The 15,000-nt window shown below is 32.0% G+C and overlaps 1 protein-coding gene across 6 annotated transcripts in view; it reads right to left on the reverse strand.

The window, feature by feature from the left end:
* LOC144961097 (laminin subunit alpha-2-like) overlaps positions 1–15,000 on the reverse strand; it is a 180,041-nt gene that overhangs the window by 24,135 nt on the left and 140,906 nt on the right. For 5 of the 6 annotated variants that reach the window (XM_078894427.1, XM_078894434.1, XM_078894439.1 and 2 more), the window contains 8 exons: positions 13,249–13,387; positions 12,523–12,619; positions 11,473–11,589; positions 10,682–10,849; positions 8,997–9,160; positions 7,995–8,144; positions 5,591–5,602; positions 2,018–2,145 (listed from right to left, as the gene is read on the reverse strand). In XM_078894427.1, the coding sequence (XP_078750553.1) occupies positions 2,018–2,145; positions 5,591–5,602; positions 7,995–8,144; positions 8,997–9,160; positions 10,682–10,849; positions 11,473–11,589; positions 12,523–12,619; positions 13,249–13,387 (975 nt within the window). The remainder of the gene's footprint in view (positions 1–2,017; positions 2,146–5,590; positions 5,603–7,994; positions 8,145–8,996; positions 9,161–10,681; positions 10,850–11,472; positions 11,590–12,522; positions 12,620–13,248; positions 13,388–15,000) is intronic. The other variant, XM_078894418.1, reaches the window with a different exon arrangement.

The raw sequence follows: 15,000 nt of genomic DNA on the forward strand, positions 1-15,000 counted from the left end.
CGCGGTTGGAGGTGACCCAGCATTTTCGGCTATTGCAGAGAAAGCCAGGTGTTCTTTCTGTTGGGTCGGGTATGATGTCGCCTCCCCTGGGGCTGTCTTGGTTCCACATCGACATCCATTCCTCTTTCACGTTGAAATGTTGTCTTGAAGTTTTAAAAAGGTTTCCTTGATTTCAGTCTTGACGTTGTTGGGGCTTCTTCTAGGACCTCCTTCAATGGGACCGTGTCAGTGACCTCTTCAATTTTGGCATGCATTCTTTGGTTTAATTCTTGTCTTCTGATAACAGGCGGTGCTATGCCACTTAATGTTGGGAGCCATTGGGTTGACATGTACTGTAATATATTTTGTTTCTTTTGAATATCATGTATTTGAGTGTATTCCTCTTGGTGGAATCCTGTGCTTGTATCTGGATCAGACTTTTAGGTGATCTACAATTAAGTACATTGATCGTGTGCTTTTGGAATCTACATATGTTCCCTATTTGAACCATTCACCATGTCTTACTTATTCTCGTGTCCTTTCAATAAATCTAGACTTTTTTTTCTATCCCGTTTCCTATGTTTATACTGGCGCAGATATTACCTAAATTTATGTGCTGCAAGCGTCGTAAACCCTTAAACACGCCATCTTGGACTTTTGATTTTGAGGTTATTCAGTGTTTTCAGGTTGATATTTCACTAACCAAACCAACTAATCATTTAAACTTCTCTTGAAATTATCTTTGCTAGAGTAACTTACCTATTAATAAGTGTGTTTCCTCTATACACAGAAAAGAAAAATGTTGCCTTTGAAGGCTTCATTGAAATTTATGACACATGATACCGATGATAATGGATTGATGAATCAACCAACTAAATTCATCAATCTACCAGTCAATCCATCATCAATTGCTTAAAGAATGATTGACCATTGGACAAGTACATTTTATATAAACTGCCGAACGTGGCCATTTTCACAAAATAGGATTCAAATTGGCATTTCAAATTTTCAGTTTAGACTGTCTCCTTTATCCAGCACATAAAGTGATATATTTGGCTAAAAGGTACTTTTAAAATCATATTTAATGTTAATTAGATGTCTCTTGAAAGCATATAATCAAAATAGCATGCTCCTCTGTTCTTCTCTTTGAAATAAAATATGATAAAATTGCAAACATTTCAAATAATTCATATCACAATAATTTAAAGTCCTGAAGTAAAACAGCACTTATACTGTGCATCTCGTATTTTGAGGTGACCAGTAGTCTTGACTTACTCTCAAATGTGACTAGTTTAAAACTCCTCACAATTGGAATCATTTATAGCCTTTATGTTTCGACAGCAGTGATTGTGTGACTGGGTCAAAGTGAAAGCTGGTGGAAAAGTTATTGCAATAGTCATTTGTTATTTTCTTTGTTTTGTTTTTAAGAGTTTTACGGCGCTTGCATCCCATTTTGGTCATATCAGTGCCAGTAAAAAGGAGGAAATGGGATAGTCAAAAAAATTCTAGATTTACATTTGAAAGAACACAAGAAAACGCAAGACAAAGGGGAATGGTTTGAATAGGGAACATATGTAGATTCCAAGAGGATACCATCAATGTAGGTACTTAGTTTGAGATCACCTAAAAGTCATCCAGACACCAGCACAGGATCCCACTAAGAGGAATACACTCAAATGTCTACAAAAGCAAAATAATATAACTATCATTACATAACAGAGAGATGATTTACAAGGAAAAAAAATCATTTCCCAAAACTATAACTATACAATAGACTGTTTCCCTCCCAGTAAGGATTCCAGTCAGGGTTAGGACAAAACTGAGTAATCACATTCCAAGACAAAGAAATCAACGCGGGCAACAGGTTTAGGGGATAGAAGGCACAGCGTGACCTCCTGTCCACAATGGGATTTCATAGACCCAACCCAGGCAATAGTAAAGTGTCATTTCCACAGAGTTGTAACTATTGCTCACTTCATTAACCAGGATAAACTCTGACTTTGTGGGCTTCATTGCTCTGAGATTTATTTTTTCTCACCTCTTGGCAATGACCTGGTACCATTTTTCCGTCTCTAATACTTGTGGATGAGTGACAAATCCTTGACCTTTCCCAGAGTTCCAAGTGAACTTGACCTTCTTGTCTTTAATTTCCGCAGCCAGAAACTCCTGTTGGAGGACGGGTTAAGAAAAAGTTATAAAATAATAGACATTCAACAAATGTTTGGAATTAGATAATATCTTAAAATTAAACAGTAGGCTAGAAAAACCGGATAAAGGGAAAGTAGTTAATAAGGTAAAAACAAAAAACAAAACTCAAAATTTAAAATTAGCATAACAAACAGATACCCAGCACCAAAATCAGTAACAAAGTCCTCCAAAACTCCAAAATACTCTAATAGAAACCATGAAAAACACGGTTGATTGTCAGATGGACTAGGTTTCAAGAAGAGAAAGACAAATCACTCAAGGAAGGTAAGGATTCAATTTTTAAGCTTATGTCAGAAAGATGAAGACTTGACTAAATTCAATTAATTATACTTACTATTGTTTATTACAAGAATATTCCGTTGAATCTTTTCCCTCCCACCACTATAACAACCTTTTCACCCTCCCCCTCTTTTTCCTTTTCTTTATCCTCATAGTTTTCTTTTTTTTCTTTCTTTCTTCTTCTTCCTCTTCTTCTTCTTCTTCTTCTTCTTCTTCTCTTCTTCTTTCTTCTTCTTCTTCTTCTTCTTTTCTTCTTCTTCTTCTTCTTCTTCTTCTTCTTCCTCTCTCTCTTCTCTTCTTCTTCTTCTTCTTCTTCTTCTTCTTCTTCTTCTTCTTCTTCTTCTTCTTCTTCTTCTTCTTCTTCTTCTTCTTCTTCATCTATCACTACTACTAGACGTCTACTATTTCTTCTTCTTCCTCCTCTTCTTCATTTTCTTCTTCTTCTTCTTCTTCTTCTTCTTCTTCTTCTTCTTCTTCTTCTTCTTCTTCTTCTTCTTCTTCTTCTTCTTCTTCCTCTTCTTCGTCTTCTTCCTCTTCTTCCTCTTCTTCATCTTCACTGCTTTACACTGTACCAATAAGCGCTTACTTTCTTAACAAAAGTATACATATTACATAATCATACCAACATTAAAAAAGGTTCAAATCATTTTAAACTGGGATATCTTAAATTGTCCTGAATATCTTATTTACACAAATGTGATAAATGAAAACTGAACAAAACTGCTTTGACGAATTACCATTGAGTGAGAAGAGCTAAATAGTATTATTGATAATAATATTTATCATTTATGAATAGCAAATCCGCATAGACCAAGCTAAGAAAAAACATCTTCCTCTTTGAAGAAGAAATGAACGAAACAAAACACCATTGGAAAGTCCCCTCAAAAAATATTTTACTTGCACGAGTACCTTAAAATGCATTGATGGATATATGTAACCACAAATTTTATAATATTAAATCTAATGTTATCCTCCAATTATATGACATTTTCTCTTGTGCCATTTCAACACCGGCTCGGCTGCAAACGGTAGAAATCTTACTCTTCGAAATGTGTCCCCCTGTCCATTGGCACATAGACATTAGACCTTTTAAAAATCTAAAATATTAACTGTATCAATTTGACATTTTTAAAGAGTTGAATCTACAGAAATTGTAAGAGAGTACGTCTAGTTTTAATTAAGAATCCCCCCCCCCCCCTCCCATCTAATGTCAAGAACTAAAAAAGGTGCTCCATTATTAGAAAAAAATGCTCAAATGTAACAAAAGTATCAAAAATGCTATTTTTTCTTTCTTTCATGTCAAAGTAAAACAGTCTTATGCAGTTACAAATTATCTTTTGTTACCTTACCAATATCTCAATTAAAAATTATTCTTTATCTTAAATAATAAAGAAGCAATTGAAACAAAAACAATAAATTAACTTAATGACCAGTGAATGGAAATTGAATAAGATTTAAGCGATATCATAAGGAACTCCGAAAGGTGATTAAATGTAACCAGTTTAAGTCTCTATATTTGATTATGAAATAAACTCCAAAATTATACACATAATACACAATAAAGCAAAGCTTTAAATAAAGGAGGAAGTATTTTAGCTTTCTCCCGAAGCAGTGGTGAAGTCAGCTTAGCAACAAGCTCTGAATTATAATGAGAAAACTTAAATAAATGAATTGGATTTTGTAAAGATGGATGATATAAAAGGTGCAGTTGCTTTTTTGTTTTTAGTCAGCAGTTGTTTTATAACTTAATGTCGCAGAGTATATCGGAGCATTTGTGATACCGAAATATGATATATGATTTGCTGTTAGGAATGTCATAATACAGGTGAAAGTTCAGGAATTAAAATACTTTTTTGTCTTCTGAATTTCAAGAAATGAAAGACTAAAAGCTGAAACTATATCAGAGTGGATGCAATTCAATGATATTGTCAGTAGAGAGTGTTTATATATGGAACTTAAATTCTCGTATTAAAGTAAATGATTACGACATTAGTTGTACTATTAAAACAGGACCTTCAAATAGAATAAAGGAAAAATATTTCACATTACGACCATCATGACTAGTAAATAAGATAATTTGTTAGTCGAAAAGAGCATTGAGTCAAAATTAACAGCGCTAAATGTGAATACAATGAAATATTTCAAATAGCAATATTAAGTTTGCTCATTACCTTGCTTCAGCAAAATAGCATTTCAGTCAAACTGATATAAATTATGAACATTGCATGGGCCATATTAAATACAAAAATTAATAGAGCTTTTATATCCCGCTGTTTTTTTAAAAACAAACCGAGAGTAAATTTGTATTTAGATAAAAATATAAAAAGGCTTTAAAAAAATCAAAGCAACAAAAAAAAAAAAAAAAAAACAACCCCCCCCCCCCCCAATAAAAAAAAACAAAAAAACAAAACAATCCCCAAGAACAAACAAACACAAAATTAAACAACCAAAAACAAAAACCCCGACAAAACAATAAACACTATAAAAAGCAAACCCAAACAAATAAAAAACAAATAAATAAATAAATAAAAATTGGAAATTTAACAAATTACAAAACTCAATTAATTTATGAAAATCAAAAGAAACAACAATTAAAACAAAAATTAATTAATGAATATAAATTGGAGCGGAAAGGAACAAGAGAGAAGCGAATAAAAATCACAGAATCTGACAATATGAATAAAGCTATCTGTTTGAAAAAAAAGCGGTACCGTATTTATAAATTAATTAAATTTTCTATATTTATTTTCCATGAGACAATGTGTGTGAAGCATATGGCAAGTTGAAGCAATGTTGTAGAAGGTAGAAAGCGAGGTAGAAAGGAACTGTAGTTCCCCCACCATTCTACGTCATTGGCTGGGGACATTAACTTGCCAGTCTCCAATGTTGTTTTAAATAAGTACAAACTTTATTATGCACGATACTTTATCCATAATAATGAGTTACTAGTTTCGTGAAGGATTTATTTTTACTCAACTATGTTGAAAAAGTGTGACAGAAATTAATACTAATGAATAAAAGAGTGGAAGCTAAAAAAGAAAGATATGGACACCATGCAATGGTCATCAATACATCACATTTCATCAAAAGTGAAGGAAATCATTAATCAAAGACTGTATCTCACCTTTCCTCCTTGCTATAATAAAAGTAGGTAATAATAATGATGTTTTATTCTTATCTTAAAGTGACAAGTATATTAATGTTACTTATAAAATAAAATAAAAATAATTATTTTTCTAAAAGATCAACAATATTGTAAAGAACAAAATCTTTTCCCACACTATCAATTATTGATGATTTCTTCAAAATGCAATTTCACAATGAAAGTATATGTTTTAGGATTAACGCACAAAAAAGAGAAAAGGGTTAGCAAACTGAAATCCAAGGGGAAGGGAAAAGAGTAGTGATACAACTTCAAATCTGATAGTAACTAACAATTTCTTATCATCATTACAATCTGGATTACAATCTGGATTACTGAATGCACTTTTCTGAAAATTGAACCATATATTTGCCAAATATAATATGATTGGATGAGTTTAGAGATATCATGATCTCATCCCAATAATTTTACATTTGAACTCCAATGTCAATATTTTCAAATCAGTGCATTGAGTGAAACAGATTGTCACCGCGTCTATCTAATATATGTGTAAATTATGTTTTTTGACTTTCATAATAGCCATGTACAGCAGTGTCTTATTTCAACAGTTATAGAAATTTACACCACTGCTATCATGATACCATTCTTGAAGACCAGACACAGCTGCAAGAAGTAATTTAATTATTTGTGCAAAAAGGGCATTTCTGTTTCTTCAAGACGAAGTCACCAATTATTTTACTTTTGTTAGCATTGACAGAAAATATTTCAATGCGTGCACCATGATGTTAATAAAACAAAAATGTATTAAAGTGTTATCCGCAAATGAAGATAAAAAGACATATTTTGATTATTCATGTGCAAAAATAATACGATAATCAATAAGTCAGTTTGAACACATTTTACCTCACCCAAATGTGAAAGGTGAAAAACGTTTATATTTATCGAAACAATAATTATTAATTTCTGAAGTAAAAATCTGGCAAGTTTGATACATGATGACATTATATTTCTATAAAAACATTTATACAACGTGAAAATAAATAGGAAAGAAAAGTGCAACCAGGAGGTCATAAATTGTTGCATGATATAAAATTGCTGCTTGTGTGCTGAATATGCACAAAATCAGAGATTTAATAAATCGGCAAATTGAGACAAGGTTTGCTCACATCTTATCAAACAACATATATATTTTATCAACAAAGGTTAAACTTTCAAGAATCTTTAAAAAAAAATAAAAAAATTAAAGAATTGATATAGGCATTTATGAGGCGCGTTTTCTGAGATCTACTATATCCAATGCACTTCAAGATGATTTATGTAGAACCACATTTCTATTTTAAAATCTAGATCTGCCTAAATGAATCAATAAAATTCTATTTCTTACAATACATGCCACCTACTGGGCGTACTTTTTGTATATGCATTCTTATAATATCCACCACTGCCTATAGTCTATTCATTAAAACCCGAGTCATCTGGAATCGATAGGCGTAATATGTGTAAAGTGCCTTACATACAACAACACGACTAGAGTTGAGGCATCATTGTCACCATTCAGTCATTGACCACACTCAACATGAACATTTCTTGGTTGTGTCACAATTAAGATACAACACCAATTAGTCATCGACGCCACTACATTATTTTTTAAAACATTATACGGAAGTAAAATGATATTGTAGGACAACTTCGTGTTTAAATTGTCTTGCTTGGTTTGCACATGCATCATCAGCCTACAACTTTTAAAGCAAATAAGCAGGTCAAAATATTGAAAACATTAATAACGGCCTATAGAATATATTGATAAATGAACAAAACATATTTCCTATAGGACAAGCTTTCAATTGGGCAAGGTGAGTAACTCGCATGCCAACAATCCAATTCATACATCCTAATTAGATTAATAAATATGAATATTCCTTCTGTCTAAAATATTATTAGTATCAGAAATAATGCTTCATCCATTCCCAATGCATGTCATATGGAACCATGCAGCCTGTCATGTACCTACCCCTTCACACATGGATTATTTTGGATATCATGTGTAAAATTTCATACCTAAGGACACAATGTTGGGACTAGTAGTACTACTGCCACTGATCTAATTATGCTAAAATGTTGCTTAACTTTGTCACAAGGCGAGAAAATAAAAAGCTCAGCCATCGGCGCCAAAACATAAAATAGTATGTTAAACTTAAAAAATATTATTACCAAATTGTTTCTAAATTAAACAGTATTGCTTTTGATGAGATGTTATTACCTGATACGTGCCATAACAAGAATGTGCGGTTCTAAGTTACATAAGAGTGTTATCTTTTGCATTGATGACTTAATTAAAAGAACACATAGTCATGAAAATTACACACCAAACATTTTGGACAACAAACAATTGTATTGATTTATGCGGAAGTGAACGTTAACCCACCTGTGGTGACTGTTGCAGGAGGACCATCAGCATGTCTGACGATGTGTCATTCAATTTGAAACCAAGACGAATTTCATTGGTTGAGCTGGGACTCAACGGTGACCTGTATGATCTATGACATTGGCCATCGCTCTGCAGAGACAGCTTCATCTGTTATAATAAATATGATTAAATATAAATGTACAAATAATTCATGTAGCTACAGTGGTCATACCTAATGCATTGCTTTAAAACATTTTATTCAAAAAAATAATTCGCACACTCTTTATTCATTCATCCATTCTTTATTTGTTCGTTCATTTTAGGAAGACAAGTACATATGCATTAGCAAATGACTTTATAGCGTAGCTCAAACAGATAAACTTAGTTATCATTTTGAGCTATTATTATGTGTGCATACTTACATACATACAAGAGCAGAAGAAAAATAATTTAATCCCAAAAGCAATAATAAATTCAAATTGAGAGAGATTGTAAATAAAATTTAAAATATCGACTTTTAAAATTACCAGAGGCAGGAGTAGAATCTGCATGATAAGAGTCTGCATCTCTTGTCTAGTTATGAAAAGAGATCAATATATAGATATAAGAGTGTCTAGGCTCTATTACTAGAGTGTTTACTCTTATATTGTCATGATCGAAACGACTTACATACGATCATTAGATAATTTCATTTTTGTTTGCTCCAAAACAGACAATGTATATTCATTAAATATAACTAGATGATGACTAGGAGTATTTTGTAATAATAAGTGGTGTCTGGATTCCCCCCCCCCCCCCATCTTCTCAAAATATATAAATCTATAACACAAGAAAAAGCGCTGAAATATTTTAAAAGAACCCACCATCCGTGCATTTCGACATTGAGTTAATAACAACCACATCAAGTTAAAAAAAATACTATAACCAAAAAAGGGGAGGTATAATTTAAAATAGTCCTACAATTTTTGCCTCAGCATCAGGGCCTGGTGAGGTCCATTTTAACCATATTTCCACACTTACATCATTAACCCTACTTCTGGCATCACGAATCTTTTCTTTCAGCCGATCCAGATCCAAACTCATGCTAGCCGTTTTCCTCATGGCTTTTTGGGCAATATCCTCAACCTCTTTCTCTAATTTTACAACATCGTCTGCGTCTGTCTTTCCCTGTTTAGCACGTGCAACTGAAAAAAATAATAATGTATATCAGACCAGCCTAGTATTACGAAAATTTTTTGTAGAATTACGAAATTTTGTCTCCGATTTTAGAACTTCTTCAGCATCTCTTAGACATTAAAATTTATTGAAAATGAAAGTTGACGATTTAAAGGATTTTGAAGTGTTATTCTATCCTTGTGAAGGTAAATGGTTGATTCTTTTAAAGTTAACTATAGTCACCACAATTTTTATCTCCAAAAAAATTACGAATTCTAAATGTGATAATAATTGTACTTCTTAACCAGTTATTTTTTGTCTCTTTACAATTATTTTATATAAATACGGAAAATCCCGTAATATTGTTCTTTTTTCTATCAACAACAATCCATTGACCGGTATTGTCAAGAGTCATACAATTCGACTGGAATTTAAAGCATTTAAAGCACTGGTAAAATGCTGCAATCAATAATTCAGAATAAGAGCATTACTTCTGTTTATTTGTTTGTTTCATTTAGGGGTATTATGGCACTTACGACACTTTTAGACTATTTCAGTGCCACTAAAAAGGAAATAAAAGTCGTTCATCTGAGGTAAAAAGCACCAAAGAAAAAGTAAGACAAAAGCGACTGCTTTAATTAGGGATCATAAGGTCCAAGAGCAATCCATCAAGGAGCCTATTTTGACATTGCCTAATAAAGCAATGATTCCTTCTATTACGTATTTACTATAATGCTTAAAAGTAAAATATAATCAAAACTAAAAGCTATAATGGTACATACTAGAGAGGTGATTTACAGGGGGAAAATATCACATCACAAAAAAGGAACTATATATTTGACTGCCTCCCTTTCAGCTGAGAATCTCTTCAAGGATCAGGAAAAACCCCGAGCAATTTCAATCCAGGACAAAGACAACGAGCAAAAAGGAAAAGAAAAATAGATTTGGGGGGATTGAAGAGAATGCAAGAGTGATTTCACCTCCCACCAAGGGAATTCAGAAGACCCCACCCCAGCACCACTTCTGTAGTTATAAGTTTTAAATCAAAAGCTTTCCATTAGCCTTGATAGTATGACTTAGATGAAAACAAGAATCATTAAAATATGATTGAAATACCATGATGGGTATTACAAGAGGCTGATCAGGTAATATGCTTCATCTTATTTTTTCTAACCCTTCAAACACAATAATAATTTTTTTCTTTGAAATTAATCAGAATTTTTCCCATCATTAGCTGATAAAATCGGACACCAATCCGTTTTCTCAAAGCAGCAATAACAGCAACCTTGTCCGGTTGGATTTAAATCAAACCTGCCAATAAAACTTAAGAACAGTCCTTGGGAATCTCTGCATTCAGTGTTACTTCACACCATTAGGTCGAACGATTTCCATTCGAATAAAAAGAATTAAGAATGAAAAGTTAATTTTACACATTTTGTAATGAACGTTGAAGAAAACGTTGTATGCAATTCTTATAATTTAACCCTGTGCTGATTTTACAATCAGCAACATAAATTTAATTTTTGACATAGAGAAAATGACAAGCTTACCATCAGCACCAATGTCAAAGTTAAATCTAGAAATGTCAAATTTCTTGATGTCGTCTATTTTGTCAGCCATGGAGCTGTTGAATTTGTCTACTATGTCTAGAGCATCACCAATCTTGTTCATTGTGTCCTCATTTGTGTCATTTATCTTCTTCAGCGATTTGTCCATCTCTGTAATTTTTCATTTTGAATGAAAGACAAAATATTTCATGTTATAAAATGAAAATATGTAAGTCACTACCTCCATAGAAGGTGCTTTTACTGAAAATAAAAGAGCTATATAGAATGAAAGTATGACTTTCTAAGCGATGATAACAGCAAAGGCTAAACCATTTAACTATTAAACCAATAAATTTGTTAAAAAACATCAATTGAAAAGTTCTTATTTTTAAAAAATCATAATAATTTGATTTATACAATGTTAATAAAGCAGTCAATAGATGTAGCCTATAAATTTTTAAGAAATGAAAATCAACTGGCTTAAGAAACCAACTCGTTTAATGATTTTTATTTTCAGCAGATAATAGCAATATGTACTCTTGTATGAATGTGAAGATGTTCATACTTTACAAATCTAAGAATTCATTGTAAGAGTTTTACAATGAAAATATCTCTCTCAGTTTGAACTACATTGAAAATATAAAAATTTGGCTCCATGACTCTCTATATAATTGTATAGGAAAATATTCAACAAGATGAATAAAAACTACGGCTATATTTCGTGCGCAAAGTATGTAAACACACACACAGCCACATATATATATGAATATATAAATTAAATAAACAAAATTCACCTTGTGGTATAAGTGACAGTTTTTTCTTCAACTCGTCTGCCGTGTCTTTGGCCTTTTTGTGGCCCTTTTCTGTCTCGGTCAAGTTTTGAGTCACTTCATCTACACGTTTCTTTAGTCCTGTTAGAATGATGTTGACAGGAAAACTATATATCGTGGCGTGCCAAAAATTTCAACTTTGTATAATGGATTTAACGACCTGACTAAAAATAAATGTATAATATGAAAGAACAAGGTGACGTTTTATTTCAAAAGACATTTTTAAAAAGCACGAAAATATTCTTCTTGTTTGTTTAAATGGTTTCATGGCGCTTTCGTCACTTTAAAATCGTTTGAGTGCCAGTAAAAGAAGAAGATGAGAGAGACAACAAAAATATAGATTTACAATTTTAAAATTCCGAGAACAGTCAGGAAAGGGTGACTAGTTCAAATAGGAAACAGGAAGCAGGTTAGATACAAAGAGCAAATATCAATGTGTTTGACTTGATATCACTAAGGGTTCCATTCAGACTCAACTCATGACCCTGCTGAGAGGAAACCGCTCAAATGCTTACAAAATAATAAATTCAAAACAAAAACAAAAAAACAAACAAAAAAAACAAAACAAACCCCCCCCCCCCCCAAACAAAAAAAAACCAAACAAACCCAAAATAAGAACAGTACATAATAGAGAAATCATCTCCCAAAGAATACTATAAAGTTGACTATTTCCCAGCCAGGTTAAAACCATTCTAAGACAAAGACAGAGCAATCTGGAAAAGAAAAGCAGATATAAGGGGATAGAAGCTACAGCATGAGTGACGTTCCGCCCACCATTGGGTATATTAAATCATACAACTCAAAAATATATCACCGAGATATGTGAAACAATCCTTTACAATTCAATAAATCTTCCCCTTAAAACCTAAACAGATACAATCATATTTTTATGATTCAACATGCTCAAGCCACAAAGAAAGTCTACTCAACTGATTAATGAATATATTGGACTGATTATTTGCATAAAAACTGTCAAATAACATTTACAAGTGAATAAACAATTAACCAACCCACCACTTGAATTCTTTAGAAGATCAGTAGCTTCTTTAAGTTGTTCTCTACTCTTATTTATCAATGCCTCCACTTCCTTTTCAAGATCGGATACCTTGGACTAGGTAGAAAAATACAATCATATTATACAATGTCAAATAAACTGTTATTGAACAATATCATAAATAACGTTTTCAATAAATTAAATCATTTTATAGTTGTTAATTCATATCAAACCACATCTGTATAAAGGAGGAAAAGTGATCACAATTTTAAGCGAACATTAAAAGGTAACGAACAGCAAACATTGCAAATCATTTACATTTGGATTTTGCTCGACAAAAAAGTATATTTATTGGATCATCTCGACATTTATTGTAAAAATACAGCATATACATTCTTCTAGAATATTAAGCAGTAGTTCACATTGCTATAAAAGAATGTTTTTAATAGATCAAATTCAAAATTATAAAAAGATATTTGCAAATAGAGAACATAGATAAGTTAAATTCTCTAATTCATAATTGAAAATATATTAAAACCAATAACATTGAAGATAAACATTATAGAAATAAACAAAATTAATCACACTAGAAGTAAAAACATAGATACAAATATGTATGTATATATTTAAAAATAGTTATAAGCCACAATGATATGAATCTCTCCATCCTATTCAGTCGGTATCTGCTTTTGCCAATTTGAAAAAAACAGAGGTAGTTTTGAGTATGGAATATAGATGAATCTTACAAGTTTGACAGACTCCTCTGCGTTCTTTAAAGCGTTGTTGGCAGAATTGTTGGCCTCTTTGATAGCATCAACGATACTCATATATGCTTTGGCGGCCTTCACTGCATCTCCTGAAATATTTCTAGTTTTAGCAAATAGTCTGTTTGAAAGAAAAAAAAGAGTTATTAAAAACTATGTAATGTGTCGGGGGAAAATACACCAGGAATACATGACAAATAGTATGTATTCTCAATAAAGACCCATTTCCTAGAGACCTTTAATTTTGGTATTACTGCAAAAGGGATATTAATTAACATACATTGGTTCAAAAAATATGCATTTAAGATATTACAACTCAACAATTTAGCACTACATAAACTCGTATTAAATTTTGGAGATTTTAAAGTTTTTTTTTAAAACCTGATTTTATAATATTAAGATTTTTATAATTTATGCAAACATTATACATTACTCTACACAGAGAACAGAGATAAAGAAAGAAAATTGAGAGTGAAGGGATAAAGAAAACGGAGTAGAGTAAACAGGGTGGTAAAGATCAGAAAGTCTAATGAATAATTGAAACATGCAAAGTAGTGATCGATGTGGGTATAGTTTTTTTCAGGCCATCTTACATTTGAACAGCTCCATGCTGCTTTAACAATTTGAGGATTTCCCTAATATTTCTAGATATTGAAAAAACAAAATAAAACAAACAAAAAAACAAAATGAATATTTAGAATAATGGGATTTTAACTCTAATAAGAAAATAAATATGGACCCAAAATGTTTCCCAACATCAGAGTTGATGTCCTATTTAATGGATTTGCTGAAAAACAATTCCTTTGAAATTGGTTGCTACATTAGCATAATAAAAGACATAAAAGACACTGCATATTTGAAAACTCTAAAATGATTTTTATAACCAGATTTCCGAAAAGCCTTTCCAAAATGAAAACAACCCAAAACAACAACAAGAACAACAACAACAAAAAAAAAAAAAAACAAAAAAAAAACAAACAAAAAAAACAAAACAAACAAAACAAAACAAAAAACAAACAAACAAAACAACCCAACAACTACACCAGCGACGACGACAACAAGAAGAAAACCCATATTTATTTTTTAAATTTGTTTTTAATCACCCTTATCAACTCACACACACAAATATACACATGCGCCAGCCCACACACACTCACGCACACACACACACACACACACACACACACGAAAAAGCACTTACACACACGTGTGCATTAATATATCAGTAGTATCACCAGTTAAAAAACCATCTGCAATAAGATTACACGGTTTAGAAATTTGATAACTTCATCGTTACAAATACGAGTGTATACATGATGAAAACGCATTTTAAACGTGTCTCACAACGGTCATTTCTCTTACCCTATCGTGCCGTGTGGATTAAAAAGAGTAAAGGTCTCAATTACCAGTCAGTGTCTTGAGCTATGTATTTATTCACACTCGAGTACAGTGGATACTGACTGAAAAGTGTCCAATCTGCTGCTTGGCCACAGTTTTCAATTGTCTTTTACCAAAATATATACTTAAAAGGCTACGATGAAGACTGAAATTTCTTCAAGTCATAGCTTTCCTCAATATCTATCTCAATTCTGCAAACTTTAGCACATTCACAAAGAAAAAAGAAAGAGTAGCAGCGATGGGACTTGAACTTTGCTGAAATTTGGGTCACATTGCTCTGTTATGTTAGTGAAAATATTAAGATATAATGTCAGGTTTTGTTAGACTTTGGCCCAT

This window comes from Berghia stephanieae, chromosome 1 (genome assembly GCF_034508935.2).
Source record: "Berghia stephanieae isolate SIO BIC M18660-M18661 chromosome 1, UCSD_Bste_1.3, whole genome shotgun sequence".
NCBI lineage: Eukaryota > Metazoa > Mollusca > Gastropoda > Nudibranchia > Aeolidiidae > Berghia > Berghia stephanieae.